Below are 27,919 nucleotides of genomic sequence, written 5' to 3' on the forward strand. Positions count from 1 at the left end.
ACCACTCTGGGGCTGGATCTCTAGGCAACAGCTCAATGTTTCTCAACCATGTTAACGAGAATGGCCACAATTGGGACTGGCACCTGCAAGCTCTTGCACTCTGCAAACTTATAACCAGTGAGCTTATTAAAGCAACTCAAAAACAGCATTTTAAAAACAAACTGTTTGTTCACCCACGGATACAGAGGGTAGGGCAAAGGATAAAAACAATCATATATTTCTCCTTATCGAACCCTTAATTTTTCATTGCAAGTTTTGGTGCTTTTCATCAAGTGCAGTTACCTCTCTGGATTAGGAGAAGCAGACTGTTGAAGTCTCTCTGCATCCTTAAGCAGCATTTGGCCGCTCCCTCAACACCCATAATTTTCTAGGCCTAGGGTTTTCTAATGTTTGCTAGTCTACTTTTGATGCTAGGCTTAATCTGGGGAAGAGCAAGTCATTCTTATCCTGGCTGGAATCAGGTAGGAGGTGAGATATTCCCTATTAAACAGCTTCCCCATGATTTCTTCAAATACTTTTATTTGTGTCACCGTTTTACCTGGCCTGTTTGGTTCCTTTAATAATCCCTTTTGATCTAACTCCATAGTGAGTACCCCATCACAAACAAACACTGACACATGCACAGTATTCATAAAAAAACCCCCACAGATTTCCCAGCTTGTTACACCTGGTAAGAATTGCCTTTAGAGAGTGTAGTTATTAAAAGCAAGCATTCTGTAGGGCTACCATGGGCTAGCAGTTAGGGAAATGAGACAGATATAGTTAAAGAAATCAGTATTTTTTAAAAGCTTAGTATTTTACTGGCAATTTTAAGGTTCATCAGGATAGATTCTGAAACATCTGAAACCATTTATTTCTTTTACTGACTGAAAACTAAAACAGTTTTACAAATTTCAGCAGTTGGTTTGTTTTGTGTTAGACAAAACAGATTGTACTTTCTATGCCTGCCAGGTAAGAACATGATGCACAAACTAAAGGAAATGCATCACAAATGCTTACTATATCAAAGCCCCTGTGCAGAGTAGCAGAATCTCATTGTGTATATTATCTTTCATCTAGGTCCTTATACCACATCCATCATTGTGTATGTGGCTTTTGTGCTTCAGTAAACTGTATACGAAAAATCTATCTTCTTTGTGCAGTTGCTGGTTTGGTGCTTATTGAAAAGTAGCTTAGCAAGAATTTGCTGTATTGCACAGTGTGGTCACTTTGCGAGTCAGACTTTCTGATGTCTCTTATTGTAACAAGATTTTTTTTTAATTTGGTACTATTGAGCAATGTTGGTCAAGACCTTTGTGTAGCTTCTTAGTCAACATTAAATGGGGGTCTATTACAACTGGTATCTTTGGAAATATGAAAACTACTTATCATTGTCTTTGCAATAGATGATATTTCACCACTTGTAATCCCTAAGAGATGAAGGCATAGTTTTGTCTGAGTGTGATGGTTTATTATTTTGAAAAGAACTGAGGAGTGGTGCTTAATGACTGTTAGCAGGCACAGGTTGTAGACCTCTGAGCTTTGAGATCTGAATCTGCACAACATTCACAGAGTGGTGTCCATTTATTAGAACTACAAAACAACATGTATAGTTCAATAACTTGTTAATGTACCAGAACACTCATTTTAAGACATTAAGAGCTACAGAAGGCCATAACTATTAATTATGCATAGTACAGAACACATAATATAGTTGATATTGAATATCACAAAGCATAATGATCATAGACTGTAGCTCTCGTAATAATGGTTTTATTGTGGTTTTCTTTTTCTTTATATGCATCAATTGTTAGGAGCTTTTAAGCAGACCCCTGAATTCTGCCCTTTGCAGCTTCTAGGCAGATTGCTGCTGTGTTGATTCTGTAGTCCTTGTCAGCTATTCAGCATTCTAATTTTTCTTTAATGCTTTGGCAGAGATGAACTGCGTAGTTTTTAACCTTTTGCTCTACTGCCACTTATTTAGCTGTTGGAAGCAAAGCTTGAATAGGAGAGTAGGCTTTGAGGATACCATTTGCTCCATGGTCATATGCTTTTTCTCTCCCGAGAGCTCTTGAAGGAACAGAGATGATTTAAATATAAAACGTAGTTGGTTCTTAGACATATGTTAAAAGTCTAAAGAGAAATAAGAATTTAAATAGTTGCTTTTTAATTAGCATTAACACTGTTAGTTTCCATAACTACCATAGAAATTCCCTCCAGGCAGACACTTGTTTTACAGATTATCTTTAATTTAGAAAAAAAAAAATTACAAGATTCTGCAAATATTTGTAGAGACGCTGGGACATATTTATTAATTAATGGCCTGGGCCTGCAAGCATTTAAGCACATGAATATCTTTAGTCATTTGACTAGTCTCACTGAATTTGATGACTTGTTGATTATTGTTTAATATTAGCACTGCAGTAGTAGCTACAGGTCCATATTTTATCCAGTCAGGGTTCCCAAAGTGAAAACCATAGTTTTCCTGCATTCCTTGAGCCTCTAGCTCAAGTTTGGAAGTTAATGGAATTTAGTACTGGGCGAAGAAAGCAGGATCAAGCCCACAGTGCAGCCAGACTTTCATATCCCTTTTCATATCCCTTTATCTACAAACAGGTTATTACAGATGTAAAAATCTCCCACGGAAACTGCTCAAAGTAGCATATGACCAAGAGCAACAAAAGAATTGAAGTGTATAACTGTGAGTTTACACTGCCATTTTTGCACATCGCCTTAATGCTATCCCAGCATGCTTCATTGAGTGTGTGAAGATGATTTGATCTTAAATTGTGAAATTTCCATTCCTATGGGTACGTACTGTATGTTTTATGTTTACTATAACAATGATCACAGAAGAATATTCTGTAAACTCCTTGGTACAGCAGAAATCCTGCCTCTCTGTAATAGCTAACAAGAGCAAAACTTCCAGAATGATAGCATCAACTAGGAAAGCGCTCTTCTATTCAGTCCTAGAAGCACTGTGTTTCTTCAAGCAACAAGCCCTTCTTCCTCAGAAGATACTCAAATGGTGTTGTCACCTTTTATTTGTGCCTGGACTAGCAAAAAAAACTATGTTTTCTTACAGAGTGAAAAACTGAAAACTTGTTTCACAGAATGATTCTCTAGTCAATCTCCTCCCCTACTATATGCAAACCTCTGGGAAAGAGTAAAGATGGTGGGAAAAGACATTTGTTGTATTCTTGGTTTTTGATTATGTTCAGGCATTGTCTAGGGAGCAATACCTTTAGCTCTGTTGAAATGTGATTCTCAGATTATAACAATCTGTGTACCATGCAAACACGACTAACCTGTTTGAGGCATTGGGGAATTTCTTGAATCTAAAACATCTGCTCCAAAAACACAAGGCTGTCCAACAAGCTAAAGGAACAACTTCAACACTTCTGTCAGTGAAGGACTCTGTAAAGTAGCAGATCTGATACTTTGCTGATGGCACACAGCATGCATATGTATTGTGCACACTGACAATCTTTTTTAAAAAATCATGTTTGGGTTTTGGTTTTTTGGGGAAGTGATCCCCAAGATTTTGTAGAAAGCTTTCTGAGGTAAAAACTGAACTTAAATACAGGCAGTCCCCGAGTTACGCGGATCCGACTTATGTCGGATCCGCAGTTACGAACGGGGCACTTCCTCTCCCTGGTCTCGAGCAGACCAGGGAGAGGAAGCAAAGCGGCGGCGGCCAGCTTTCAAGTAGGAATAAGAAATCCTCCAGAAAAGGGCTTATTTTCCGGAGAATCGCGTCTAGACTGGCGCTTTTCTCAGGCTTATCCCCAAGCCGGAAAAAAGCGGCAGCCATGTAAATGCAAATGCCGCGGGGGATATTTAAATCCCCCGCGGATTTGCAATCCGACTCGTCTCATTAGCATCCCTTTTCCGGAAAGGGATGCCAATGTAAACGTAGCCCATGACTTAGTGACATGGTTGTGCCACTAAAGCCATGACACTAAAAGGCACACAGGAAGCCCTCACCTGCCAACAAAAAACTTTCATCCCCCATGAGCAGCAGAAGCTTTGTGGTTTTCCACTAGTGGTTTTCATTGGTAAACATTTTTTCATAGCCCTGGTCTGTACTAGGGAGTTATTTTGGGAGTTAACCCTCCTCACTTCCAAATAATAAGCAGAGCATCCACAACTACCAAGCCCATTATTTTGAAATTTGAAATTATTTCTAAATTTTTATTCCTGCTTTCCTTGGGGAATAAGCTTAGTTCAAAACAGTCATTATGAGAGTTGCTAATTTGAATTTAGTTATTTCAAAATAATTTCCTAGTGTAGACATGCCCATATCAAGGGGGACGTTTAATACCCCTGAACAACAAAAGATTTGCCAATGAGGCTAGTGTAGACAAACCTAGGTTTGAACACTTGTCTCTTTCACCAACAGAAGTTAGTTTGATAAAAGATATTATCTCACCCACCTTGTTTTTCTAATATCTTGGAACTGACACTGCTACAGCATTGTGTATAATTCATAGTTAGCTGATTTGGGGGGGTTAAAAGCCAAGCATTTTTAAATATATAGTCCAACTTAAATTTTTTGCTTCCTTATGCATGTTTATCATTAGGAAAACTCATCTTAGCTTCCTTGCAAAATCCTACTTTCTCACTAATTGGGAGCAAGAAATTTTTGCTTTGCATATAAGTAACTTATTGCTTCATTAGCATTCTTCTGGTAAGATGAGGTGAGTACATTTTGTATCTGGGTTGATACATTTTCATGAGTGTTTATCTTTTAAATCTGAAATTCACAGCAGTCTGATCCATGACTTAGTCATAAGCTATGTCTACATTGGCAAGATTTTGTGCAAATACTTTTAACGCAAAAGTTTTTGTGTTAAAAGTATTTGCGCAAGAGAGCATCTACACAGGCATGTGCTTTTGCGCAAGAGATGTACTTTTGCGCAAAAGCATCCGTGCCAGTGTAGATGCTTTCTTACACAAGAGAGCTCCGATGGCCATTTTAGCCATCGGACTTTCTTGCGCAAGAAATTCATGTTGCCTGTCTACACTGGCCTCTTGCGCAAGAACAGTTGCGCAAGAGGGCTTTTTCCTGACTGGGAGCATCATAGTTCTTGCGCAAGAAGCACTGATTTCACACATTAGAATGTCAGTGTTCTTGCGCAAGACCTCCCCGCCAGTGTAGACAGGCGGCAAGTTTTTGCATAAAAGCAGCCGCTTTTGCGTAAAATCTTGCCAATGCCAATGTAGTGCCAGGCCTAAAATAAAATAATTGTGAGGGTTGTACATCAGTGTCAGCTAGCCTCATCTCTGGATTGCCACATGTCCATTCTGTGTATTCCTCTGATGTCCTGTCAGTGATATCACACCTTTATTAGCTCACACTTTCCTAACCTTTTTAGATTTTTGCCGCTCTGTATCATCATAAACACAATTGCTGCTTCCCTCTCCCCCAAGATTTTAATCCTCTTGTGGTTCAATTTAAATGTTCAAAATCCAGAAATCAGTTTAAAGGAATTAGCTGAACCAGTTGTTAATATTTTTGCACTCATTTGCTCTCCTCTTTCTCTTCCGCTTCCCTTCCCAAAAAGAAGGAAACAGTCAGGAACTAATAATATCACCTATAATATGAGAACTTTTATATGTAAAATAAGGTGTTGTCTTAGACTGATTAGAAATTAATAGAATTTGTTTTTAATCTAACCTAAGTAAGATGTACTGGAATTTCCCTTATTCATCTTTACAGTAGTAATCAAATCATACTTTCAACATTTATGAGGTTTGTTTAGAAGAAAATGAAATAAATATATTTATGTGGTTATTTTCAACTGAAAAACCCTCTGCTCTTTCACATTTATGTTCCTGCAGCAAAGTGGTAAGGACACTTTAATGTCTTCCAGCATCTATGTGTATGTTTTTAATATATTGCAGAATTAGTAGATAACTAATCCTGCTATTGCTTAACTCAGGAATTACACCTCTTTTTCTTGTGATGAAAGGATTCACAACCAACAACATTATGCTGAATTATAGGAGCAAATCCCTAGAACTTGGAAAGTGTCCACAGGTGAAAAGATTATACTAAAGGCTCTGAGGGATCACAGGCTTTCATTTCCCAGTCTGACTGCTAGTGTTATGTGTGTTGCATTCTGATCACTCCAATTCATCTGATGAAGTGCGTTTTGCCCACAAAAGCTCATGATTCTATATATTTTGGTTAGTCTCTTAAGGTGTCATGGGACCTCTCGTTGTTTATGAAACAGTTTGGTAATTTTACAGGTATATTTTTGAGGAGTTGTAAATTTTTATATCCAAGTATTTTTAGCACTGAGGATAAAAAGGCTGTACATGGCTTCAGGGTATCTTGCCAGACTTGCCAGGCTCCCGCACAAGATGAGGGGCCTGACTCTATACCCCCAGAAGGGGCTGGCCCGTTTGCAGAAGGGACCTAGCCTCCCCCATCCAGCCCCTCCACGTCACCCAGATAATGCCGCTTGGGGCGCCAGTGACAATTTAAAGCACCTGGGGGCTTTGGCCACCACCATTGCCAGAGTAGTGGTGGCCTGGAGCCCTGGGCTTTTTGTTTTAAATCGCTCTCCCACCCCCTATATGCAGCCCTGCATTGCACATTGTAGCAGTAAACCCAGAGGAACCAAAGTGCATCCAATGACAATAGTTCTGTGTTCCTCTGGACTGCTCACTGGGCATATCATTTATGTGTCACCCAACAGATGTGAACAAAGCAGACTTTCAGTTGAATCTCCTTAGTTCCACATTGCCCTAATGTTGGTGGGACAAAGGGGAGGGGTGAAGCTCTTTGCTCCCCACATTATTTGACAGGTACTTTAAAAACAAATGCTACTCTTATTTGGGGTTGCCAGATGGTTGAAACAAAATTACCGAACACCTTCCCCTCCCCCTCCCCCCCCCCCAAAAAAAAAACACTGGGAAAAAAATTCTGTTGAAGGGGAAAAAAGTTGTTGAGCAAAAAAAAAAAAAAAAAGACTCCAAAATGTAAGCAAAAAAAAATTAAATAAAATAAAACATTAAAACAGCATGTCCCCTTTAAGAATGAGAGCAGGGATAGGAACAGTGAAGTGGTTGAGCACTAAGACCCACAGGAAGCATTGGTCCCCTTAGTCAGCAGCTATTTTGTGTGGGCAGCCTTGCAGAAACAGGTAAGCAGGAGGGCTGGGGGTGTTGGAAGCCACAGGGGGAACTGGGGCAGAGGGGAGGCCGAGCACTGAGTGTTAGTAAGGTTGCCAGGTGCCCGGCATTTTCGCCTCCTGGCTGGGGAAAAAAATCAGAAAATACTGGACATTTTAGGTATCTGGTATTCTCTGAATTTTTTACCAGACAGGAGGCATAAATACCGAACTGTCTGGGTGAATACCGGACACCTGGCAACCCTACTTCTTATTCTATTCTGAGGCTGGCAAGATCAACTGAAACAGCTTTGTTCTTCTAACTTACTTAAGCTATACTGGTCTAGAAAATAGAAGTATTTGTTACTATCCTACTGAAGTGAATGTTATGGCTTTAACTCACAAATCATGTAGCCTGTAAGTCATATAAACAACCAATCTATTGATTTAATTTAGAAATAAATGGAGTTGATATATTGCCTATCTTTCTGCTTTTGGGAACATAGCCCAGGCTGAAATAAAAAACCCTATGTATGATCTGCTGTGTTTTAATCATATATAATCCAAATTTTTGTTGGTTATTGAACTCATCTTTTATGGTTATGGACTCAAAAGCTACACATTGGTTTCAGGTACAAATACAAATGCATTCTTAATGGAGCTACTTCTCAGAATTTCTAAGAAGCTATCTCACAGAGTATTTGTTTTTAAAAGGCACTGACATAAGTGATGTTTCATGGATACAAATATGCATGCTATTGCAACTGGTGGGATGAAGAACTTCTAATAATAAGTATATTGATAACATAAGGGGATGTCATGTTCCCCGTGTCAGCTGCACGCAGAGGACACACTGCCAACAGGCTCTTCTCTGTTATTATAGAAGGGGGGTGATTGGATCTTCTGTGGTACAATTTTACTTTCTCTCTCCAGCATTGGCAGATTTCACCTTATGCCATTCACTTGTCAGGACTTGGAAACCTTCATCTATGTTCTGGGAGATTTTAACTCTTGTTGGATAACAAGTGTAGTTGTGGAATCTCTATCATTGGAGAGTTTTAAGAGTAGATTAGATAACGATCTGTCAGGAATGGTCTAGAATGGATAATCCTTAGTCCTACATGAGTGCAGGGGAGTGGATTACATGACCTCTTGAAGTCCTTTCCAGTCTTATGATTCTTTGATTTCTGTTCATTTCCCTATAATATCAAGCTTGTAGAAGTCTGCAGCAATAGTAGTAGCTCTGGAATACCAAGTCATTATACATCTAAACCTAAAATACTATAGAGAGACCAGGCAAGTCAGGTATTACCTTTTTTGAACCAATCTCTGGAATCATTACAGGCAGTCCCCGAGTTACGCGGATCCGACTTATGTCGGATCCGCAGTTACGAACGGGGATTTCTCGCCCCGGAGAACTAGAGCAGCGGGACGCCTGGTCCCGCCGCCCGCCTTCTCCGGGGCGAGAAAAGCTGCTCCTCGTCTCCCTAGTCTGCTGGCGGATCAGCTGGAAGCGGCGCGGGTCCGGCCGGGTGCTCCGCCGCTCTGTTCAGCGTCTCCCTGGTCTGCAGACCAGGGAGACGCTGAGCAGAGCGGCGGAGGACCCGGGCTGGACCACAGCGCTTTCAGCTGATCTGGAAGCCGCGGGTCCGTCCGGGTCCTCCGTGGCTTTGCTCAGCATCTCCCTGGTCTGCTGGGGGGGGGGACGCAGCTAGTGCCCCCCCCCCCCAGCAGACGAGGGAGACATGGAGCAAAGCCGGGGGCCTGTGGTAGAGCAGGTGGGGCACTGCCGGTTGGTCCCGTAGCACCGCTCCTTGGCGCTACTGGACCAACCCGGCAGCACCCCAGCTGCTCTGCCCCACGCGTCCTGATTCAGCTGCTGATCAGTTTCAGCAGTGGCTGAATCAGGATGCCTGGGGCAGAGCAGCTGGGATGCTGCTGGGTTGGTCCAGTAGCTCGAGGAGCAGCCGCGCTACTGGACCAAGCCAGCAGCACCCGAGCTGCTCTGCCCCAGGCGTCCCGAAGTCAGCCGCTGCTGAAACTGACCAGCGGCTGACTACAGGAAGCCCGAGGCAGAGTTGCTCTGCCCTGGGCTTCCTGGAATCAGCTGCTGATCAGTTTCAGCAGCAGCTGACTTGGGGACGCCTGGTGTTCTTACCTTGAATCTGTATGTAAGTGGAACTGGTGTCCAGATTCAGCGGCTGTTGAAACTGATTAGTTTCAGCAGCGGCTGATGCCAGTTCCGACTTACATACAGATTCAACTTAAGAACAAACCTACAGTCCCTATCTTGTACGTAACCCGGGGACTGCCTGTAGTTCATTTTAAATCTCTGTTAAAGTCCTAGTTTGGATGTTTATTTACTTGGCTGTATTTTTTCCTTTTATTTTGTAGTTACTAGATTAAAGTACTCTGAGAGGCTTGCATGGAAGGCACCATTCAACCTAAAGTGAACGGTGGACTGGCTTGGAAAAAATAGTACAGAAGAGAGGCTTTCAACAGAGAAATGAAATTTACAGGGATCGAGATAAATACATCTGTTACTGAATGTGTGTCTATATTAAATACAAAATCATTCAATTTAAGAGAGAGTGCAATTGTAGTTGGCAAAGTATTGGAAGAACACAAGTTATTGGAATACAAGTGTTTGAAATATAAATACACTATGTGTGGGTGGGTGGGAATAATTAAAGAGATATTAAAGGAATTTTAAAATGAGCAGGCAAAAAAGGAAGTTATCTCTAGCCTGCAGTCATAACAAAACTTCTGATAGTTAAACTGAAAAGCAGCAGGAAGGAAAATTAAGACCAATAATAACAACGTTTATATAATCTTTTATATCTGTGAAGTGCTGTGCAGAATAACAATTTCATCCATAGAATCCTTTTCTGAGGTTAAAAAGTATTAATGCCATTTTACTGATGGCAGAACAAATACATGTCATTGGAATACAAGAATTAGAACTTTGTCATTGTTGGCTCTGAGTCCTGTGCTCAGTCCATGTTGGGTCACACTAGTATGTATGTTGATGGTGGGCAAGTAGCAATAATTGTACAAGCCCCCAGATTTGTACATAGACAGTGAATAGCAAGAGGAAGTGAGGTTTACAAGAAGATTAATAAATTAATATATTATAAAGCCAAAAGAGCCCATTGAATTTCCAGACACCGTTGTATCTTTGTCTGTTTACACTGAAAAGCCCTCTTTTACTAAAGTTCTGTTTCCCACATAGATACTTATAGACTACGATCAAGTCATCCTTTAACCTTCTCTTTTTTAATAACTGTTCTTGAGTTTGTCACCATAAGGAAGGTTTTCAAATCCTGGCAATTTCATGGCTCTTTTCTGAACTCTCTCTAGGTTTTTGAATTGTGCTCACCAGAACTGGACTCAGTATTCCAATAATATAACTTTTACTTCTCAAGAGTTCCCTCTTTATATACCCAAGGACTTCATTAGCCTTTTGGCAAAAGAATTGATCTGAGAGCTCGTGTCCAGCTGATTATCCACCATAATACCCAAGGCCTTGTCAGTGTCATGACTTCCCAGGGTAGAATTGTCCATCCTGTAAGTGTGGACAGTTGGCACAAAACACTGCCCAACTTGATGTGTGGATATTGAGGGAGTAATGGATTTTAGCCAAGAAAATTGGGAAACAGCTATAGAAATGACAGAGTTGAATTGTGTCCGTCAGGGTTTGAACCTAATTTCCAAAATGTCTAGATACTTCAAATACCAATACAAATGTTTAAGACCATGTCTTTTTGAAAAGCCATGGGTCAGATTCTGCTCTGAATTACACTGTGAAAATGGAAACAGAGTGTTCATGGAAGAGTTGCAGAAACAAATGGAAAATGGCTGCAGCGATGTCAATGGCTGATGCAGTATTGGCAGTGAATAGACGTAAGGGCATCAAGAATAGCAGTGTTGTATGGCTCTTCTAAACTTATCTACTAAATAAATTATTATGGGGTTGAAGATTCATCTCTGTCATTGTCATTTAATCCATCATCTGTTCATTGTGATACTTCAGGGCAAGAGGCATGCCACGGCTAATTTGTTTTTGTTCAATACAGTTCATTGTCATGGCTCTCATAATTAGTTTCAAGCATAGCTATCAATGAAATAGTACTAGAAACATATAAGATGCTTCCAGCAGAAGTTCTTTATAACCAAATTACAAACACTAATAATACTTCATTATAGTGATCTATATAGTGGTAGAAAGGTAGGTGCAATTTAATAACGCCAAAATATTCCTTTCACAATAGAGGACGTAAAAATGAAAGTCAATGTAAAAATGATGAGAGAACTCTTTTTTTTACTTCCAAGAAAATGTTTCATAGTGAGGAAATATTTGCTTTTATTTGTATCTTAAAATTGGTTGACCCTTCCTCCAATCCCAAACTAATGGAAATAGCCACTTGCTCATCTTTAGTGGAGTCAGTTAGCTTTATAGATCAGTGACTTGTGAATATCTTCCAGGAGCCAGATTTTGTTTAAACAATCCATTTGTATTTAAATATTTCCACTGTTCCTTTTTGTAGTAGTTACTAGCTATGACCATAGCAACAGATAGTGATGTTTCAAGTGAAGTTCAATGGGTTGATTGTATGATAAACTAAAGAGAATGAGCAAAAAATAGATATTCTGTTGCACACAAATGCCTTGATTACAAGAACAATTTTATAAAAGAACAAATACTTGAAGAGAAAATTGACTTTTTTCAGAATTTTTAGCTTCCATTCTTGGAGCTGTGGTGACTGGGCTTTTCTGCAGGGGCCTTCGAAAAGTACCTGCCATCCTTTTCTTTTTAAATAAAAGTTGAGATTCTGATAAACAAGATAGTTCTGCAGGGATGCCATTCTACCACATAAACAGGGCCGTATCAAATTCACTGCCATGAAAAATGCATCAAGGACCATGAAATTTGGCCTCCCCTATGAAATCTGGTCTCTTGTTTGCTTTTACCAGATACAATACTGATTTCACAGTTTTTCTCAAATTGGGGGAGAGGGCTGACCCAAAAGAGAGTTGCAAGGTCATTTTAGGGGGATTGCGGTATTGCTGCCTTTTCTTCTGCTCTGCTTTAAAACTGGCTGGCTGGAAAGCTCTTGGCCAGGAGCCCAGCTCTGAAGACAGCAGCCTGCCAGCAGCAGTGCAGAAGTAAGGGTAGCAATCCCATACATGCCACACCACCTTTACTTTTGCACTGCTGCCTCCAGAGCTTGGCAATGGCACCTGAGAATGGCAGCTGCTGCCAGCTCTACAGGCAATAGCGCAGAAGTAAGGGTGGAAATATCACACCATGCCATCCCTCTATGCTGCTGCTGGCAACAGATCTGCTTTCAGAGCTGGGCTTCAGGCCAGCAGCTGCCAGTCTCAAAGCAGCCCAGCTCTGGCGGCAGTGTTGTCACCAGCAACAACAAAGAAGTAAGGATAGCAGTACCACAACCTCCACTATAATAACCCTGCAACCCTCCCCCTACAATTCCTTTTTGGGTCAGGACCTTTACAGTTACAATGCTGTGACATTTCAGATTTAAATAACTGAAATCATGAAACATGATTTTAAAAATCCTTACCCATAACTGAATCACTGTCCTTTTTAGATCTCAAGGTAGTACACTCCTTTTTGGAGACAGCCTTCCCCAGGAATGGTGCCCATCATCACCACCTTCCACAAAGACCAAAAAAATCAAACCCCAAAACAAATAAACCCAAAAAACCAACATTCCCAGAATGAACATTCATAATTCAGAACAAACTATTAATAGGGGACAGAGAGCAATGGACTTCTTTATGAATGGTGTTCCATCATCTTAACTGAATACAGTGTTTTGCTACCAAGGTGATAGACACCCTAGGAATATCTAAAATGGCTAGATATGTGGAAGGGGCTAAGGGAGATGGGTCTTCCTATCAGTGGGAAGTGGGATGGGATCAGATATGTGTGGGAAGTTGAAAGTGGGAGGTAGAAGGGATAGTTATGACAGTGAGCATGACAGTGAGCATGCTCCCAGGGGCAGCATGAAGAAATCTTTTTAGAGTTACTCCTTCCAGAGCTAGAGAACTGGGAAAACTCAACTTAGAAAAAAAAAAAAGTTCTGCCCACCTCTTTTCCCCATCACAGAAAGATAATCACCATTAACAAGAAGTCTCATTTTGTTTACAGATAGTCTGTCCCCATTGGCTACTGGTATCCAACCAATGCTAATGCTGTTTTTGGCCCCCTTCTTTACTACAGGTCAGCTAAATGGTTGTGTTTCACCTGTTTTGACTATGAATCTTGGGAAATGGTTGTTCCACCATATTCATATAAATTGCAGATTTCTTTTTTTAAGTGTGAAAGTAAAAAAGATGATAGTTTTTTTTTAAAGGAAATCTTCATAAGAAATATTGATTGGCTACAGAAACCCTCAACATTTAAAAAAAAAAGTTGTTGGCTAATGACTGTCCAGCAGACCTTTAAGCAGAAGTGTTCAGCAGTTAGAATTTAGTTTGTTCTGTTTCATGCACTGCATTAACTGATTTGCATAGATGTACTCCGTATTCAACTTCTGTGTGTTTGTATGTAAACACCTATTTGCAGTATTAAGATCTGTCCAGGACCCTCATGCTCTGTTGCTATGATTATATTATAGTCAACTTCATAATACTTTACTCTAGGATTGAGTCCTGATGAAGGTGAGCTCTTAGTTTTGTTTAAAATGTATATTGTTCTTTTGTCTGTAACAATTAACAAAAGTGATAAGTTAATTTTGGAGGAAAACATGGTGAAATTCTTGCTCCACTGAAATCTGACAAAATTCCTATTGTCTTCAGTAGAGCCAGGATTTATATATATTTATAGCCAGATTATGTACATTTATATATAACATAACTGCATATTTTCTGAGGCCAAAAATCTGTTTTCAAATCCGTCAGTAATTACTTCACCATTACTCTCTAATCTTTGGATTTCTAAGTAAAATCATTGTTCTTGGGGGGTTCAGTCCTTGTGGAGACGGATCAGCTCTGGTTACATGATATAAACAAAAGTTTTAAAAAGAAATACAGATTTTCTGGAATTAATATCTTGTAAAGCGGGTTTTGATGTGTGTATTAGCTGGATGGTAGCATTGGAAAAGAGGCTTTATCAAAAGCCTTTTTTACTAAAATATTACATTCTGGAGTTTGAACAGATGGCTCTATTTTAAGCAGAGGCTGAATCAGGTTATTCTGTGGCTTTTGTTTTATTATTGCAGTGATTTAGCATTCCAACATCTGTTTATCCAACAGTCTGGTAACTACCAGTATACCAAAATATAACTTTATGAAAATTAGTCCTTTATTTTAAAAATTACTATTTTTTCCATTAATTGTGATTTTTTTTCTATGCAAAAATCCAGCGGTGTGGTAATCTGAGATTTCTTTGGGATATTTTGCTAAATATTTACACCTATGAAAATCAGGTAATCTATTTAGGAACCTGGACGTGGCATTAACTGTGCTGATTTAGGTATCTACTGTTGAAAATGCTAGTCTGTATTTTTCAAAATGATCAATGGGAGTTAAGCATCTCGGTGCTTTGGGAAATCCCACCAGGCACTTATTTGTTTGTTCAAGTGCCTAAATACCTTTGTAAACATGTCTCTTTTTTCCTTCTACCCTCTGAGCATTGCATTCTCCCATTCTGTCAATTACATACCTTGGCTAGGCACTAAGTCATAGATTCAGGGCTTGCCCTCACCAGATGGATATAGTCTTGATTGAAACAGAACTACACCAACTCACACTGTATGAATACAACATGAGTTGGTAGATCCTGATACTGATGCACACACTTTCAGGAATGTCCTCTTTTTTTGAAAGTTCAAATACGGTAACCCTATTAATACATTAACATGCACTAGAGAACTTTTCGTATGCACTAGCAGTTAGTGAACAATATGCTAGTGCAGAGTAACATTTATAACCCCATAAGTGCGAACTGAAACATCCTATAGGACAGCCCACAGCTTCGGGTTTCAACTGTCTTCTGCTTCCCCTTCTCCTTCAGATCACAATCCTTCTGTCTGCGACTGTTTTTATACTAAAGGTGAGATAGAAATTGTATTTGGCCAATGTTACACCAATTCAATCGTAATACTTGATCAGGTGTACCATTTGGGAGAAATGTACATTATTCTCTATAAAATATCTGTTGTTTCCTATATCTTTCCATCCAGCTTTAGAGGGGTTTTCCAACCTTGTTTACCAATAGATGCCATTTTAAATGCATGCTTGATTTTTTTTCCTGTAAACTAGACACCCTCAAAGGTCATAGTGACAGCACCCTTGTTTGCATGCCTAGTTTGCATGCCAGTTGTCCCTTTCTGGAGGTGTTATTTTGAGTTAAATTCAGTTTTTCTCTGAAATAGTAGCTGTATAATTATATGAGCTATGAATTACTGACAGATTAAAGTCCATCTGTAAGAGATGTCTACCTCAGATAAACTATTAAATTAACAGTGTGCACTCAGGTTTGTTCTTAGAATGTTAGATGTGATGCTGCAATAATTAAAGTTGTAACTGCAAATGAAACAAATAATAATTTTAATACACATTTGAAGATGACCTTCGTGTGAAGAGCAGCCTCAGGGCAGCCAGAGATCAGGACATTTGCTTCAAACTGATTTAGAATCATTCAGTAATGTGTTTTCACAATGTAAATAATTCAGCCACCCAGTGTGAACAGTCTCAATTTAACTCTTTTTAGATCCAGATCTGAATCCCTATAGCTGTGTGACTTCAGATCTTGCTATTCCACTTCAGGTCCCTCTCTTACAACTAACTTTTAATTGAAAGACAGAAACATTTTTTTCAGAAAATACATCAATAACTCAACTGAGTTTTGAAGATTAATTGGACAATTTTAATTAAATATATAGAATACTGTCATCAGTAATTTCTTATCTCCTGTTTCCCAACTCTTGTTGTACTCTTATATTTTTCATGTCATTGTGATGTAATGTATAATTCTTGGCTATGGGATAAGGATACTTTCCTGTACAAATTATATATTTATATTCAGATAGTCTTTAAAAGTGTTCTAAATTTCACCCATGCATCTGAATTCACATAGGCATTCTAATATAGTTCATTTTGTTTATTGCTATTTAGGGTCTCCTTCATTTAATAAAAATCCTTGTAAATTTATCTTAAAATTTGCTTTGCCTTTCATTCCTGAACAGTGGCTATATGCTTTATTGCCCACTATTTTGGGAAATCCCAACTAATCACTTACACTAGTTAAATTAATAACAGCAAGGTAATTATACATCATTCCTTCTAAAAGTGCTGCATTGCTTATAAAGCTTTTGGTTACAATTGCAGCTGGTATTGGAACTACCTGAAATGTATTTCAGTATTTTAAAATAATGTGCCTTATTGCTATTTCTTTTTGGAATAACTACAGTAGAAACGTAATAGAAATGTAGCCGTGTTAGTCTGGTGTAGCTGAAGCAAAATGCAGGACTATGTAGCACTTTAAACACTAACAAGATGGTTTATTAGATGATGAGCTTTCGTGGGCCAGACCCACTTCCTCAGATCAAATTAACATTAACTCACAGACACTTACCTTCCTTCCTTCCCCTCCCCCGCATTCCCCTTCTGTTCTAAAATGTGATTTGTCCTTTTCACATGTGTTCATTTTTTTAAACTGTATCCTTTCGTATATATGGTTGTGACTATTTTCTTCCACTAATTGATCTGAGGAAGTGGGTCTGGCCCACGAAAGCTCATCATCTAATAAACCATCTTGTTAGTCTTTAAAGTGCTACATAGTCCTGCATTTTGCTACAGTAGAAACAAATATTATATGCATTGTATTTAATTATATTATTATTATTATTTAAAAGGAATTTTCTCTTGTTTGCTTTATTAAATGCTGTATTAATTACCTTTTATATCCTCATTCTATATATTAATCAAACATTTCCTTTGATTAAATTTCCAAGTCAATTAAGCTAATACAATTCCATTCAACATGGAAAAATGACTATTTTGTGTGTGTGTGTGTATATATATGTGTGTGTGTATATATATATAAATATATATATATATATATATATATATAAAAACTTTCAAAATATAATACTATGGTCTAGGAGTGAAGGACATGTCCTGGATAAAACATGACAAACATTGTTTAAATAGAAGCCATTAAATTCCAGTAGTTATTTTGTTCCTCATTGTCCCACATATAGGCCAGCATATAGCAGTTGGGATACATATTCCTTTCATTGCTGTCCCTTTTACGAAGAAGAACATTTCTCCAAAAATATAATAAATGTGAGTTAATATTAATGAAACCAGACCATACAGAAACACCATTGGATAAAAACTCCTACTGATCTATTGGAGTGGGAAGAACTGAAAACATTCATAGGCTATATGGGTAGTGTTAATATATAAAATGTTTCCATCTAGCATAATCATTTAGATCTATAAATGTTCCTTTAACATATATCGAACATAATTTATTTACTTTGTTACATAATCCATAATAAGAAAAATCCAGGTCCCTTGATGGAGTACTTCTTACTCATATAGCATGTGTCAACATTATTCAGAGAGTATTTCTAAAATGATTTCTGCAGTGGGTTTTCTGAAAACATAACATTTTAGATCAAACATGTTAGATGATACTGTTTGAAAATCAGATCCGTATCCTTTACAATCTTTTTTACTTGCTTCTCTTTCCTAATCAGTGGGATTACTGTCAATATATCAGATTAAGTACATGCATACATCTCTGGCTTCAGCTGTGAAATTGTTTTTTCTAATAGCAGTGTATTCATTATGACAGGATTCAGTAGTTAGTTCATCAGTGCCTTTGAAATATTGGGCATGTTTTATGAGATAAACCTTGATAACCGCCCCCCCCCCCCCCCTTCATTAACAATTGTAAAATCATATTGTATATCTTTGGCCACTGCTCTTTTGCTAACAATTGCAGTATAATTTTCTAATTTATTTAAAGCTCTCTTCTAGAGCCAGTTTATGGAGGGAGGGAGAAAAAAGTCACATTCCTGTCAGTGCCTGTATATACAACTTAGTAAATCTATAGAACTCTTAGGCTATGCCTAAACTGCAAGGAAAAGTCAGAAAAAGATATGCAAATTGAAAACCTCAATTTGTGTATCTTTTCCCACTTTTTTTCTGAAGAGGCTTTTCTGAAATTTGGCCCGTCTACATGGAGCCAAATTTCGGAAAAACCTCCCCTTTCAAAACCTCCCCTTAGTCCTCGTGCAATGAGGAATAGAGGGATGGCGCAAGAACGCGTCCACTTTTTCGGAAACTGTTCCGAAAAAGCGGATGCATTCGTTGGACATGGCAGAGCTTTTCCGGGTTACTGAAGTATCCTGGAAAAGCTCTGCAGTGTAGACATAGCCTAAGTATAGAAGGTTTAGATTAAGATTTTTCTCTTAATACACCCTCTAATTTCCTCAGTCTGTGAACTTGGAGTACTAGTGAGATAAATAAAAAACAGGACTATGTAGCACTTTAAAGACCAACAAGATGGTTTAATAGGTGATGAGCTTTCATGGGCCAGACCCACTTCCTCAGATCAAATAGTGGAAGAAAATTGTCACAACCATATATACCAAAGGATACAATTAAAAAAAAATGAACACATACGAAAAGGACAAATCAAATTTCAGAACAGAAGGGGTATGGGGGGGAGATAAATGTCTGTGAGCTAATGATATTAGAGGTGATAATTGGGGAAGCTATCTTTGTAATGGGTAAGATAATTAGCGCTTTATTCAAATTTGAGTGTAAAGTGTCGAATTTAAGCATGAATAACAGTTCAGAGGATTCTCTTTGAAGTGAAGCCTTAAAAGGTCTTTGAAGCAGGATGCAGGTAATCAAGTCGTTGAGACAGTGTCCTTTCTGGTTGAAATGGCAAGAAACTGTTTTTTCTTTGTGATCCTGTCTGATATCTGTTTTTTGGGCATTGATCCTTTGGCGAAGTGTCTGAGACGTTTGTCCAGTGTACATAGCGGACAGACACTTTCAGCACATGATTGCATAAATTATATTTCTGGATGCGCAGGAATATGTGTTCTTGATCTTATAACTCACTTGGTTGGGTCCAATAACGGTATCAGCAGAGTGAATATGTGGACAAAGCTGGCAACGGGGTTTGTTGCAAGGGGAGGTACCAGGGTTGGTATTAGTGTGGTATGTCCTGTGGTTGTTGGTAAGAATCATCTTGAGGTTAGGTGGTTGTTTATAGGAGACTATGGGTCTGTCTCCCAGAGCCTCTCGGAGTTTAGTGTCCTGTTCCAGTATAGGCTGTAGTTTATTAATAATGTGTTGTACAGGTTTAAGTTGGGGGCTGTAGGTGATGACAAGTGGTGTTCTACTGTTGGTTTTCTTGGGTCTGTCTTGAAGTAGTTGGTTTCTAGGTATATAAACCTTGGTTTATAAACCTCAACTACCCACCCAGAGAAATAAAAAAGCAAATTGAAAGAGCCAGACCAATACCTAGAAACCAACTACTTCAAGACACTGGACAAACGTCTCAGGCACTTTTGTATCTTACCCATTACAAAGATAGCTTCCCCAGTTATCACCTCTAATATCATTAGCTCACAGACATTTACCTCCCCCCCTTTCCCCTCCTCCATCCCCCTTCTGTTCTGAAATTTGATTTGTCCTTTTCATATGTGTTCGTTTTTTTTAATTGTATCCTTTGGTATATGTGGTTGTGACAATTTTCTTCCACTATTCGATCTGAGGAAGTGGGTCTGGCCCACGAAAGCTCATCACCTATTAAACCATCTTGTTAGTCTTTAAAGTGCTACACAGTCCTGTTTTTTGTTTCAGCTGCACCAGACTAACACAGCTACATTTCTATCACTAGTGAGATAAATATTATTATTCCAGTGTTAAAGGTGATGGAATCAGGTCACAGAGAGAGAAAGTGATTTGGCCAAGATGATAAAAGGTTCCATTCTGACACCCCTATTCATGCTGAATTATTCCTTGCTTGACAACAAATTCCCATTAATTTCAATCAGACAGATTTTGCTTGTCCTACATATACGCACAGGTGAGAGAGACCCCAACACTCTCACTGAACACACACATCTGTGAAGCTACAGAGGACCAGTCCCAATAGCGGTTCTAGCATAGCTGAAGAAACAGAGGACTGTATGCATAATGTTGCCTTATGGTCAAATGGACAGGGAAGGACATAAAGGGTATGTCTACACTACGAAGTTAATTCGAACTAACAGACGTTAGTTCAAATTAACTTTGATTGGCGCTACACTAGCGCTTCGCTAGTTCGAATTTAATTCGAACTAGCGGAGTGCTTAATTCGAACTAGGTAAACCTCATTTTACGAGGACTAACGCCTAGTTTGAATTAGCTAGTTTGAATTAAGGGCTGTGTAGCCACTTAATTCGAACTAGTGGGAGGCTAGCCCTCCCCAGCTTTCCGTGGTGGCCACTCTGGGCACCACCAGGGAAACTCGTCTGCCCCCCTCCTGGCCCCGGAGCCCTTAAAGGGGCACGGGCTGGCTATGGTGCCCGTGCCAGGTGCAAGCCTGCCAGCACCCAGCCAGCAGACCCTGCACCTGGCACGGATCGAGCCAGCCACCCGCTGCCACCCAGCCCTCTGCCTCTTCCCGGGACCAGGCTGGCAGCTCCCGGGAGCCTGCCCGGGTCCGCAAGAGGCAGGCGCCCACTTGGTCTAGTGTGGAGTTCGTGGACCTCATCCACAACCTCCGCACTAGGCACAGGAAAGTGGCCATCTAGGGCTGGATAGCTGCCAGCCTGGCCACCCAGGAGCAGGTGTGCATGAAAATCAAGGTGGTCCACTGAGACCCCCGACCCTGAGCCCTGAGGTTAGAATGGCCGTACTGGGTCAGACCAAAGGTCCATCTAGCTAGTAGCCTATCTGTCAACAGCGGCCAACACTAGGGACCCTGAAGGGGATGGACCGAAGACAATGACCAAGCCATTTGTCTCGTGCCATCCATCTCCAGCCTTCCACAAACAGAGGCCAGGGACACCATTTCTACCCCCTGGCTAATAGCACTCCATGGACCCAACCTCCATGACTTTATCTAACTTCTCTTTAAACTCTGTTCTAGTTCTAGCCTTCACAGCCTCCTGCAGCAAGGAGTTCCACAGGTTGACTATTTGATTTGTGAAGAAGGACTTTCTGTTATTAGTTTGAAGCCTGCTACCCATTCATTTCATTTGGTGTCCTCTAGTCCTTCTATTATGGGAACTAATGAATAACTTTTCTTTATGCACCCTCCACACCATTCATGCTTTTATAGACCTCTATCATATCCCCCCTCAGTCTCCTCTTTTCTAAGCTGAAAAGTCCCAGTCTCTTTAGCCTCTCTTCATATGGGACCTGTTCCAAACCCCTGATCATTTTAGTTGCCCTCCCCTCTCCCACCCTCTCTCTTCCCCTCTCCCACCTCCTTTTCCCAGTCTCCCCCAGTTTTGTTCAATAAAAAGAGTTTCTATTTTTGAACACACGTGTCCTTTATTTTGTACATCAGGAAGGGGGGCTAGGGAGGGGTAAGTGGAAGGAGGTGAGGGAGGAATGGGGTACGAGCCCCCGATGGGGAGGACTGGGGTGGCTTTGCGGGCTTCTCGGGGTGGAAGCTCTCCTGAAGCCCCTTGATTGACACACACACACCCCGGATGGCAGCCTGCAGCAAGTGCAGCCGGGCTGATGGCCGAGTGCTGTGATGTGCCGAGTGTAGGCACTCAGGGCACTCCAAGCCAGGACTGCTTTGCAAGTGGGGAACCCCTGAGAACTGTCTGTCCGGGATGGGGGTCGGGTCCCTTTAAGCACAGCCCTCGGCTAGCCTGAGGCAGCAGCTCCATACTCTAAGCCCTAATCTGATGCCCTGCCGGCACTGCTTCCGGCCATCCTTAACCTCAGTTCAGGGTCCATTCAGGCTGTATCCAGACTCAGGGTTTTTTTCGAAAAAAGTAGCCTTTTTTCGAAAAAACTTCATCTGCGTCCAGACTCAAGCCGCGTTCTTTCGAAATTAAATCGAAAGAACGCGGCTTTTCTTTCGACAGCGGTAAACCTCAATTTACGAGGAAGAACGCCTTCTTTCGAAAGTTCCTCTTTCGAAAGAAGGCGTTCTTGAATGTAAATAGGGCTTCTTCGAAAGAGAGCATCCAGACTCACTGGATGCTTTCTTTTGAAAAAGCAAGCCGCTTTTTCGAAAGTTCAATGTGCAGTCTAGACGCTCTCTTTCGAAAGAGGCTCTTTCGACAGTATCTTTCGAAAGAGCCTCTTTCGAAAGAGGCTTGCAGTCTAGACATAGCCTTAGTGTGGACATGCTAGTTTGAATTAGCAAAACGCTAATTCGAACTAGTTTTTAGGTCTAGATGCACTAGTTCGAATTAGCTTAGTTCGAATAAACTAATTCGAATTAAGTTAGTTCGAATTAGCACTGTAGTGTAGACATACCCAAAGAGAGCATAAATTTGAAACCCCACACATATGTTCTAGCCTGGACAGTTGGGGCACAGAGTGGAGATAAACAAAATTACTTCCCTGAGTCTGGGCAACAATTGTGCCCCCCAATTCATATTCAGGGCTATGAATAAAAGTACATGTGAGTCTAGTGGACTTCTCAGAGTACTGTGACTAAGCATGGCAGATTTGGGCCCAATGTTAGAGTCAGAATATGAATGAGAAGTTGGGACTTGAAGCTCAAAATTCCTATCTTCAAATAGCTGGACTGTGCCTTTATCACCATCAGCATGAAAATAACTGCTGCCTGTACCAAAACTCTCCCACTAGAGCTCAAAGGGGTTCCTATTTAATTTCCATATCTTCTTTCAGTTTCCCATTTTCTGCTAAACCCCCTATCCAAGTGTTTCTCAGCCTTTTTGCTACAGGGACGAGCTTGCTACCTTCCTAATATGTATCTGGGAGATCTCAAGGACTTGCACCAGTCCACGGACTGGTCATTGAGAAATACTGCCCTATTCACACTAAGACCTAATCACATCATGGCAGTGCCTCTCAATGTCTCCAACCCTGGAAATCCAAACAAAGACCCAATTCTGGACACTGAGGCTGTCTAGACTGGCCAGTTTTTCTGGAAAATCAGCCGTTTTACATTTTCTCTAATACAATCAAAAAGACTATACAACACGTGTAAAATGCAAACAAACTAATCTTACTGCAGTACAAATGGTTAGCACTGTCTTACAAGGGAGTTTATGAAGACAACTGTTATGTAGCAGCTCTTAGAAAGATTAAATTATATCAGACCATGACATTTATTGACTCCCCTAGGACTACATAATCACCATCTACAGAAGAGTGCTTTCATACCTGGTTTAGATTAAATAGTTTTGCTCTTCGCTCTCTCTGTATACATGCTTCTTCAGCTGAGCATGTTAATTAGTCTCTTGCTCTTATTGTATCTGAAACTGAGATAATTATACAGGCCATAAATACAGAATATTTATCTCCTGAGAGTCTGTTGCCTCTGATTTTTCACTGCAATGTAGGCTCTCATTCCAGAGTGCTGATCCTCTGTCTTTCCGAGATGGTTTTCAGTCAAATGAGGTTTACAGCAAAATGTTGTTTACCGGGAGCATCAACCCTAACTATATGGGTTACCTGTTCAAACCCTTTCAATGACCTTTGCATATTGTACAGTTGTATCCCACCTGCGTTTCTGTACAGCTTATGCTTAGTTAATGTCATTGTTCCTGTTTTAACATAATATTTTGCTTTCCTACACAGAGCTATAACACTGGAGAATCAGTTGGTGATCCTTGCAGCAGAAGCAACAGATGCAGGAGGTTACTATGTCCAAGCAGTCAATGAAAAAAATGGAGAGAACAAGACAAGTCCATTTCTTTATCTGAGTGTAGCAAGTGAGTATTGAAATCTCACTAAATTTGCTTTGGTAGTGAGGTCATGGAAAATGTTACTAGAGATCTCCATGCTGAAAATAATTGACTAGCAAAGTGATTTAGAAAGGAGCTAAGCTTCTCCTGGGAGGCAGGCCCACTGATGTGGGGGAGGAGCAAAGTGGGCAGTTGGTCCATGGCTCCAGTCACTGCCGTCATGGCACCTGGTCCTTTAAATTGCCACTGGAGCCAGGCACAGTGTACTCCCAGCAGCACTGAGGGCTGGGGTGCATACCATAGTCTGGACAGTGCTGCGGGCTGGCTGCCCGCCCCAGCCTCACATTTCCGGCCAAGGCTCTGTCCTTTCAGGGAAAGTGAAGCTGTCCTGCTCCCACCTTGCACAGCAAGTCTGTTGGCTCCCCTGCTGGGAGGTACAAAGTGCCCTCAACTCCCAGTAAAGTCAGTGGGAGTCAGAGGTATTCAGCACACTGCAGGAGCAGGCCCAAAGCTTTTTGTCTGCTGATATTTTAGGAATATTTGGGGGGAGGGGGAGAGAAAAGCACTTCAGGAAACAGATGTCACAAACTGGGGAGTGGTAAATAATGCAGTGGACAGGTCACTGGTTCAGAAATTCTGGATCTTTGTCAAGGTATGGGCAAGCAAACAATATGCCTTTTAATATGGCTCAATGTAAATTTCTATATCTATGAAAAAAGAATGTAAGCCATATTTACCGGATGGAAGACACTATCCTGGGAAGCAATGGCTCTGAATAATATTTGAGGGTCATGGTGCATAATCAGATGATCTCTCTGTTTGACTCTGTGGCCAAAAGAGCTAATGCAGTCTTGGGAAGCATACACTGGGGAATCTCAAGTTGGAATAGAGAAGTTTTTGGCATGGCTATGACCACTGTAGGAATGTTGTCTCCAGTTCTGGTAGCCACGATTGAAGAAAGATGTTGACAAACCCACCTGGGTAAGCTTGTCTTTGTGATAAATAGTCCCTTGCCCCCCAAAAAAGTTACTCCCTGTCCCTATGAACCAGTCACTTACTCCAGGCATGATCTTAACATAGTCCCTGACTTCTGTCAAAGCCTTTTTTGTTTGGACCTTTCTGTCTCACTTTTGTAACTTTTTCTACTATTATTTGTGGTTGTAGGTTTCTGTGACATTTTATGATCTTTGATTTAATTTTCACAGGTGAAATCACAATTAGGGTAGACTTGTAGACCCAGTTATCACTACAGGTCCTTTTGAACAATACCATGCTAATCTGGGGATAAAGCTTGGCTGGTTTCTGTCCTTTCAACAACAATTGGGAGGATGTGTACTGACATCCAGGGAAGGGTCGCAATGTTCTACTTTTTGCAATTTATACATTTAGGCCTTAGGATTCTCTTTAATGTTTTAACCTCATTTACCTGAATATTGTATTTCTGCTGACAAATAATGCCATATTTTGAAAAAGCCGACCTCTATCACTGCAACATTTGCTGGTTACATAGCTCCCAAAAGGGTAGGTCTCCAAAGGAGTTCCAAGGTCATTTGGACCTATTAGAGGAGCTATGGTGAGAAACAGAGATCCTTATCCATAGCCCAGTCTTAAAGTAGTGGAGTCATGGGGCTTCCCGTTGAATAAATTGCAGGAACAGTGCCTATTCCTAAGCAGGGTGCATTCCCAGAAAAACTGCAATACGGGCTGGAAGCAAATCACACCAGTGTTCCCTCTAAATTGCGTGGCAACACAGCTTCACAGGTTTTTAATCAGCCCCACCCAGTCAGCTCCATGCTCAGAACCCTGAGCCTCTGACTGGGCGGGGCTGATTAATCACCTATGAAGTTGTGCTGCTGCGTAGCTTAGAGGGAACAATGAAGCACACCCTAGAATACTATGACATATTTAAACCTGATACCCTTGGATTGGAGTGTGAAAGACAGAAACAACACAGCAGCAAAAAATGAGATCTGACGTGATATTTGTTAGAAAGTTGGTGACTGGGATTTTTATTTGCTCCAATGACAGCTGAGATTGTTAACAGTAGCTGTGCGTTGGAGTAAGGAGGATAGTTTTTGGCAAAAGTTACAAAATTTGTTTTGAGTAAACATAATTAGAGATGACCATTCTGAACATAGATACAAGAAGAAAATTAAACAAATTTGATGGAAGTGAATGAACCTCATGGGTCTTGTAATCAGATAATCATCAGATAGGAAGTGGTCCTTAAGAGTAGATGGAAAAAAAGGCAGCAGAGAAATGCTAGACTTCAATCTATTTTTAAGGAATAAGCTATAACAAAATGAATGGAAGCAGAGTTAACAAAGCCCATTGCAAAATGTGGAAAGATATTTAAGGAATTAGAGGGTGATGATTCAACCTAAGTGTAAAAACAATGCCACAAGCTAATATCTTTCAGGAAAGAGGGTGAGAACAAAACAAGGAAAAAATAGAAATCAGGCTGACTAGAGCAGATTAGTCAAGATAACAATGAGTCAAGTACTAATCAAAACAAGCATCTCGGAATAATGGCAAGTTGACTGACAGTCTTTTGTACAAGCATTTAATACAGTATATTTGTATTAACATATAAGGTGCACCCCATCCCTAAGTCTCAGGGCACATAAACAGCATTAATAAGAAACACATTTTTGCACCACTTATGAGAGGCAGAAAGAGTATTATCCCAGGAGACAAACCCCCTCTATGCACATCCATGTCTCATATAAGCGATTAAAAAGATATGGAACTGCTAATGTTCCTTGAAAGTCATCAGAATTAGACTGTATTCAATCTGTAGCAAAAGAGAATTCTGCAATCAAGGGCTGGCCACTGAGAATGCCCTGGGCCTGACCCAGTTTTTCAGGTTAATATTTAGGGACTTTTAGCTCAAGTACCTCTTTTGATTTTAGTTAATGGTGGGTGCAAGACAAGAGAGGAGCTCTCTGACGTAAGCATAACATAAACCCCAGAGGGGTTTATGTTGCAGATTAGAGTTAGTACCTTGAATTACACCAAATAAAAACCTTTGGTGGTTTCTGGCGTGGTGTGGTATATTCTCTGAGGCTAGTAGGTGGGTATTGTATTTTCTGCCTATTTAGTCTCCAGGGTATTTGTCGGTGTAGCCCCAATTAAAAATCCCATCTAGAAGTCATAAAGGTATAGATTCCTATAGTGAGATCCAGATAGGAAAGCCAGTTTGCAAGAAACAATATTTTAAAAAGCACTTTTTGTTCTAGGTGCTACTTGAATGCTAGGAGCAGTCAGTTAGCAGAGAGCACCACCAAATTTCAGACATGTTGGATGAAAGATGAAAAGTGATTAATGTGGAGGAACATACTTAGGGAGATCAGATCACAACGGTAAAATATTGGGACAATCTCAGCCCCGCTCACTCTCCATGCCCACTCCAACAAGGTTCCGCCCCCTCCCGCGGTCCCACCCTTAGTTGCACCTTCTCCCCACTTGTCCCCTCCCCAGCCACCACATCCTCCCTCAGTCCCCACCTCGACACTGGCTTGCTGTGTCTCTCCTCAGACCCCTACCCACTGCTTGCCTCTTCACTCCCTTGCCATATGCTCCTGTAGTGCTGGGTGCATTCCCACTCGTTGCTTGCTCAACATTGACTTCCTCACTCTCCTGCCAGACCCACCTCCTCACCCTGTTGCTGGCTCACTGCCCATCACTTGCCTCACTGCTTACCTCATTGCCCTGTTTGCCTCTCACTTCCTTACCCCACACTCACCGCTCACATCCTTAGCCTCCTGCCTATCACTCACATCATAGTTCACCTGCTTACCCTCCGTGCCCACCACTCTCCTTCTGACTCCCCACCTGCCACTCACCTCACCACTCATCTCACCTTGTCACCTACCTCCTCTCACATGCACCCCGACTGCTGCTGACCTCACTGCTCACCTTCTCACCTTCCCC

The 27,919-nt window shown here is 40.7% G+C and overlaps 1 protein-coding gene across 9 annotated transcripts in view; it reads left to right on the forward strand.

Annotated features, from left to right (window-relative positions):
- SDK1 (sidekick cell adhesion molecule 1) overlaps positions 1-27,919 on the forward strand; it is an 844,750-nt gene that overhangs the window by 469,243 nt on the left and 347,588 nt on the right. For all 9 annotated transcript variants that reach the window (XM_089769286.1, XM_075899625.2, XM_089769291.1 and 6 more), the window contains one exon: positions 23,880-24,013. In XM_089769286.1, the coding sequence (XP_089625412.1) occupies positions 23,880-24,013 (134 nt within the window). The remainder of the gene's footprint in view (positions 1-23,879; positions 24,014-27,919) is intronic.

Source organism: Pelodiscus sinensis, chromosome 15, assembly GCF_052426305.1.
Source record: "Pelodiscus sinensis isolate ZL-2025 chromosome 15, ASM5242630v1, whole genome shotgun sequence".
NCBI classification, from domain to species: domain Eukaryota; kingdom Metazoa; phylum Chordata; order Testudines; family Trionychidae; genus Pelodiscus; species Pelodiscus sinensis.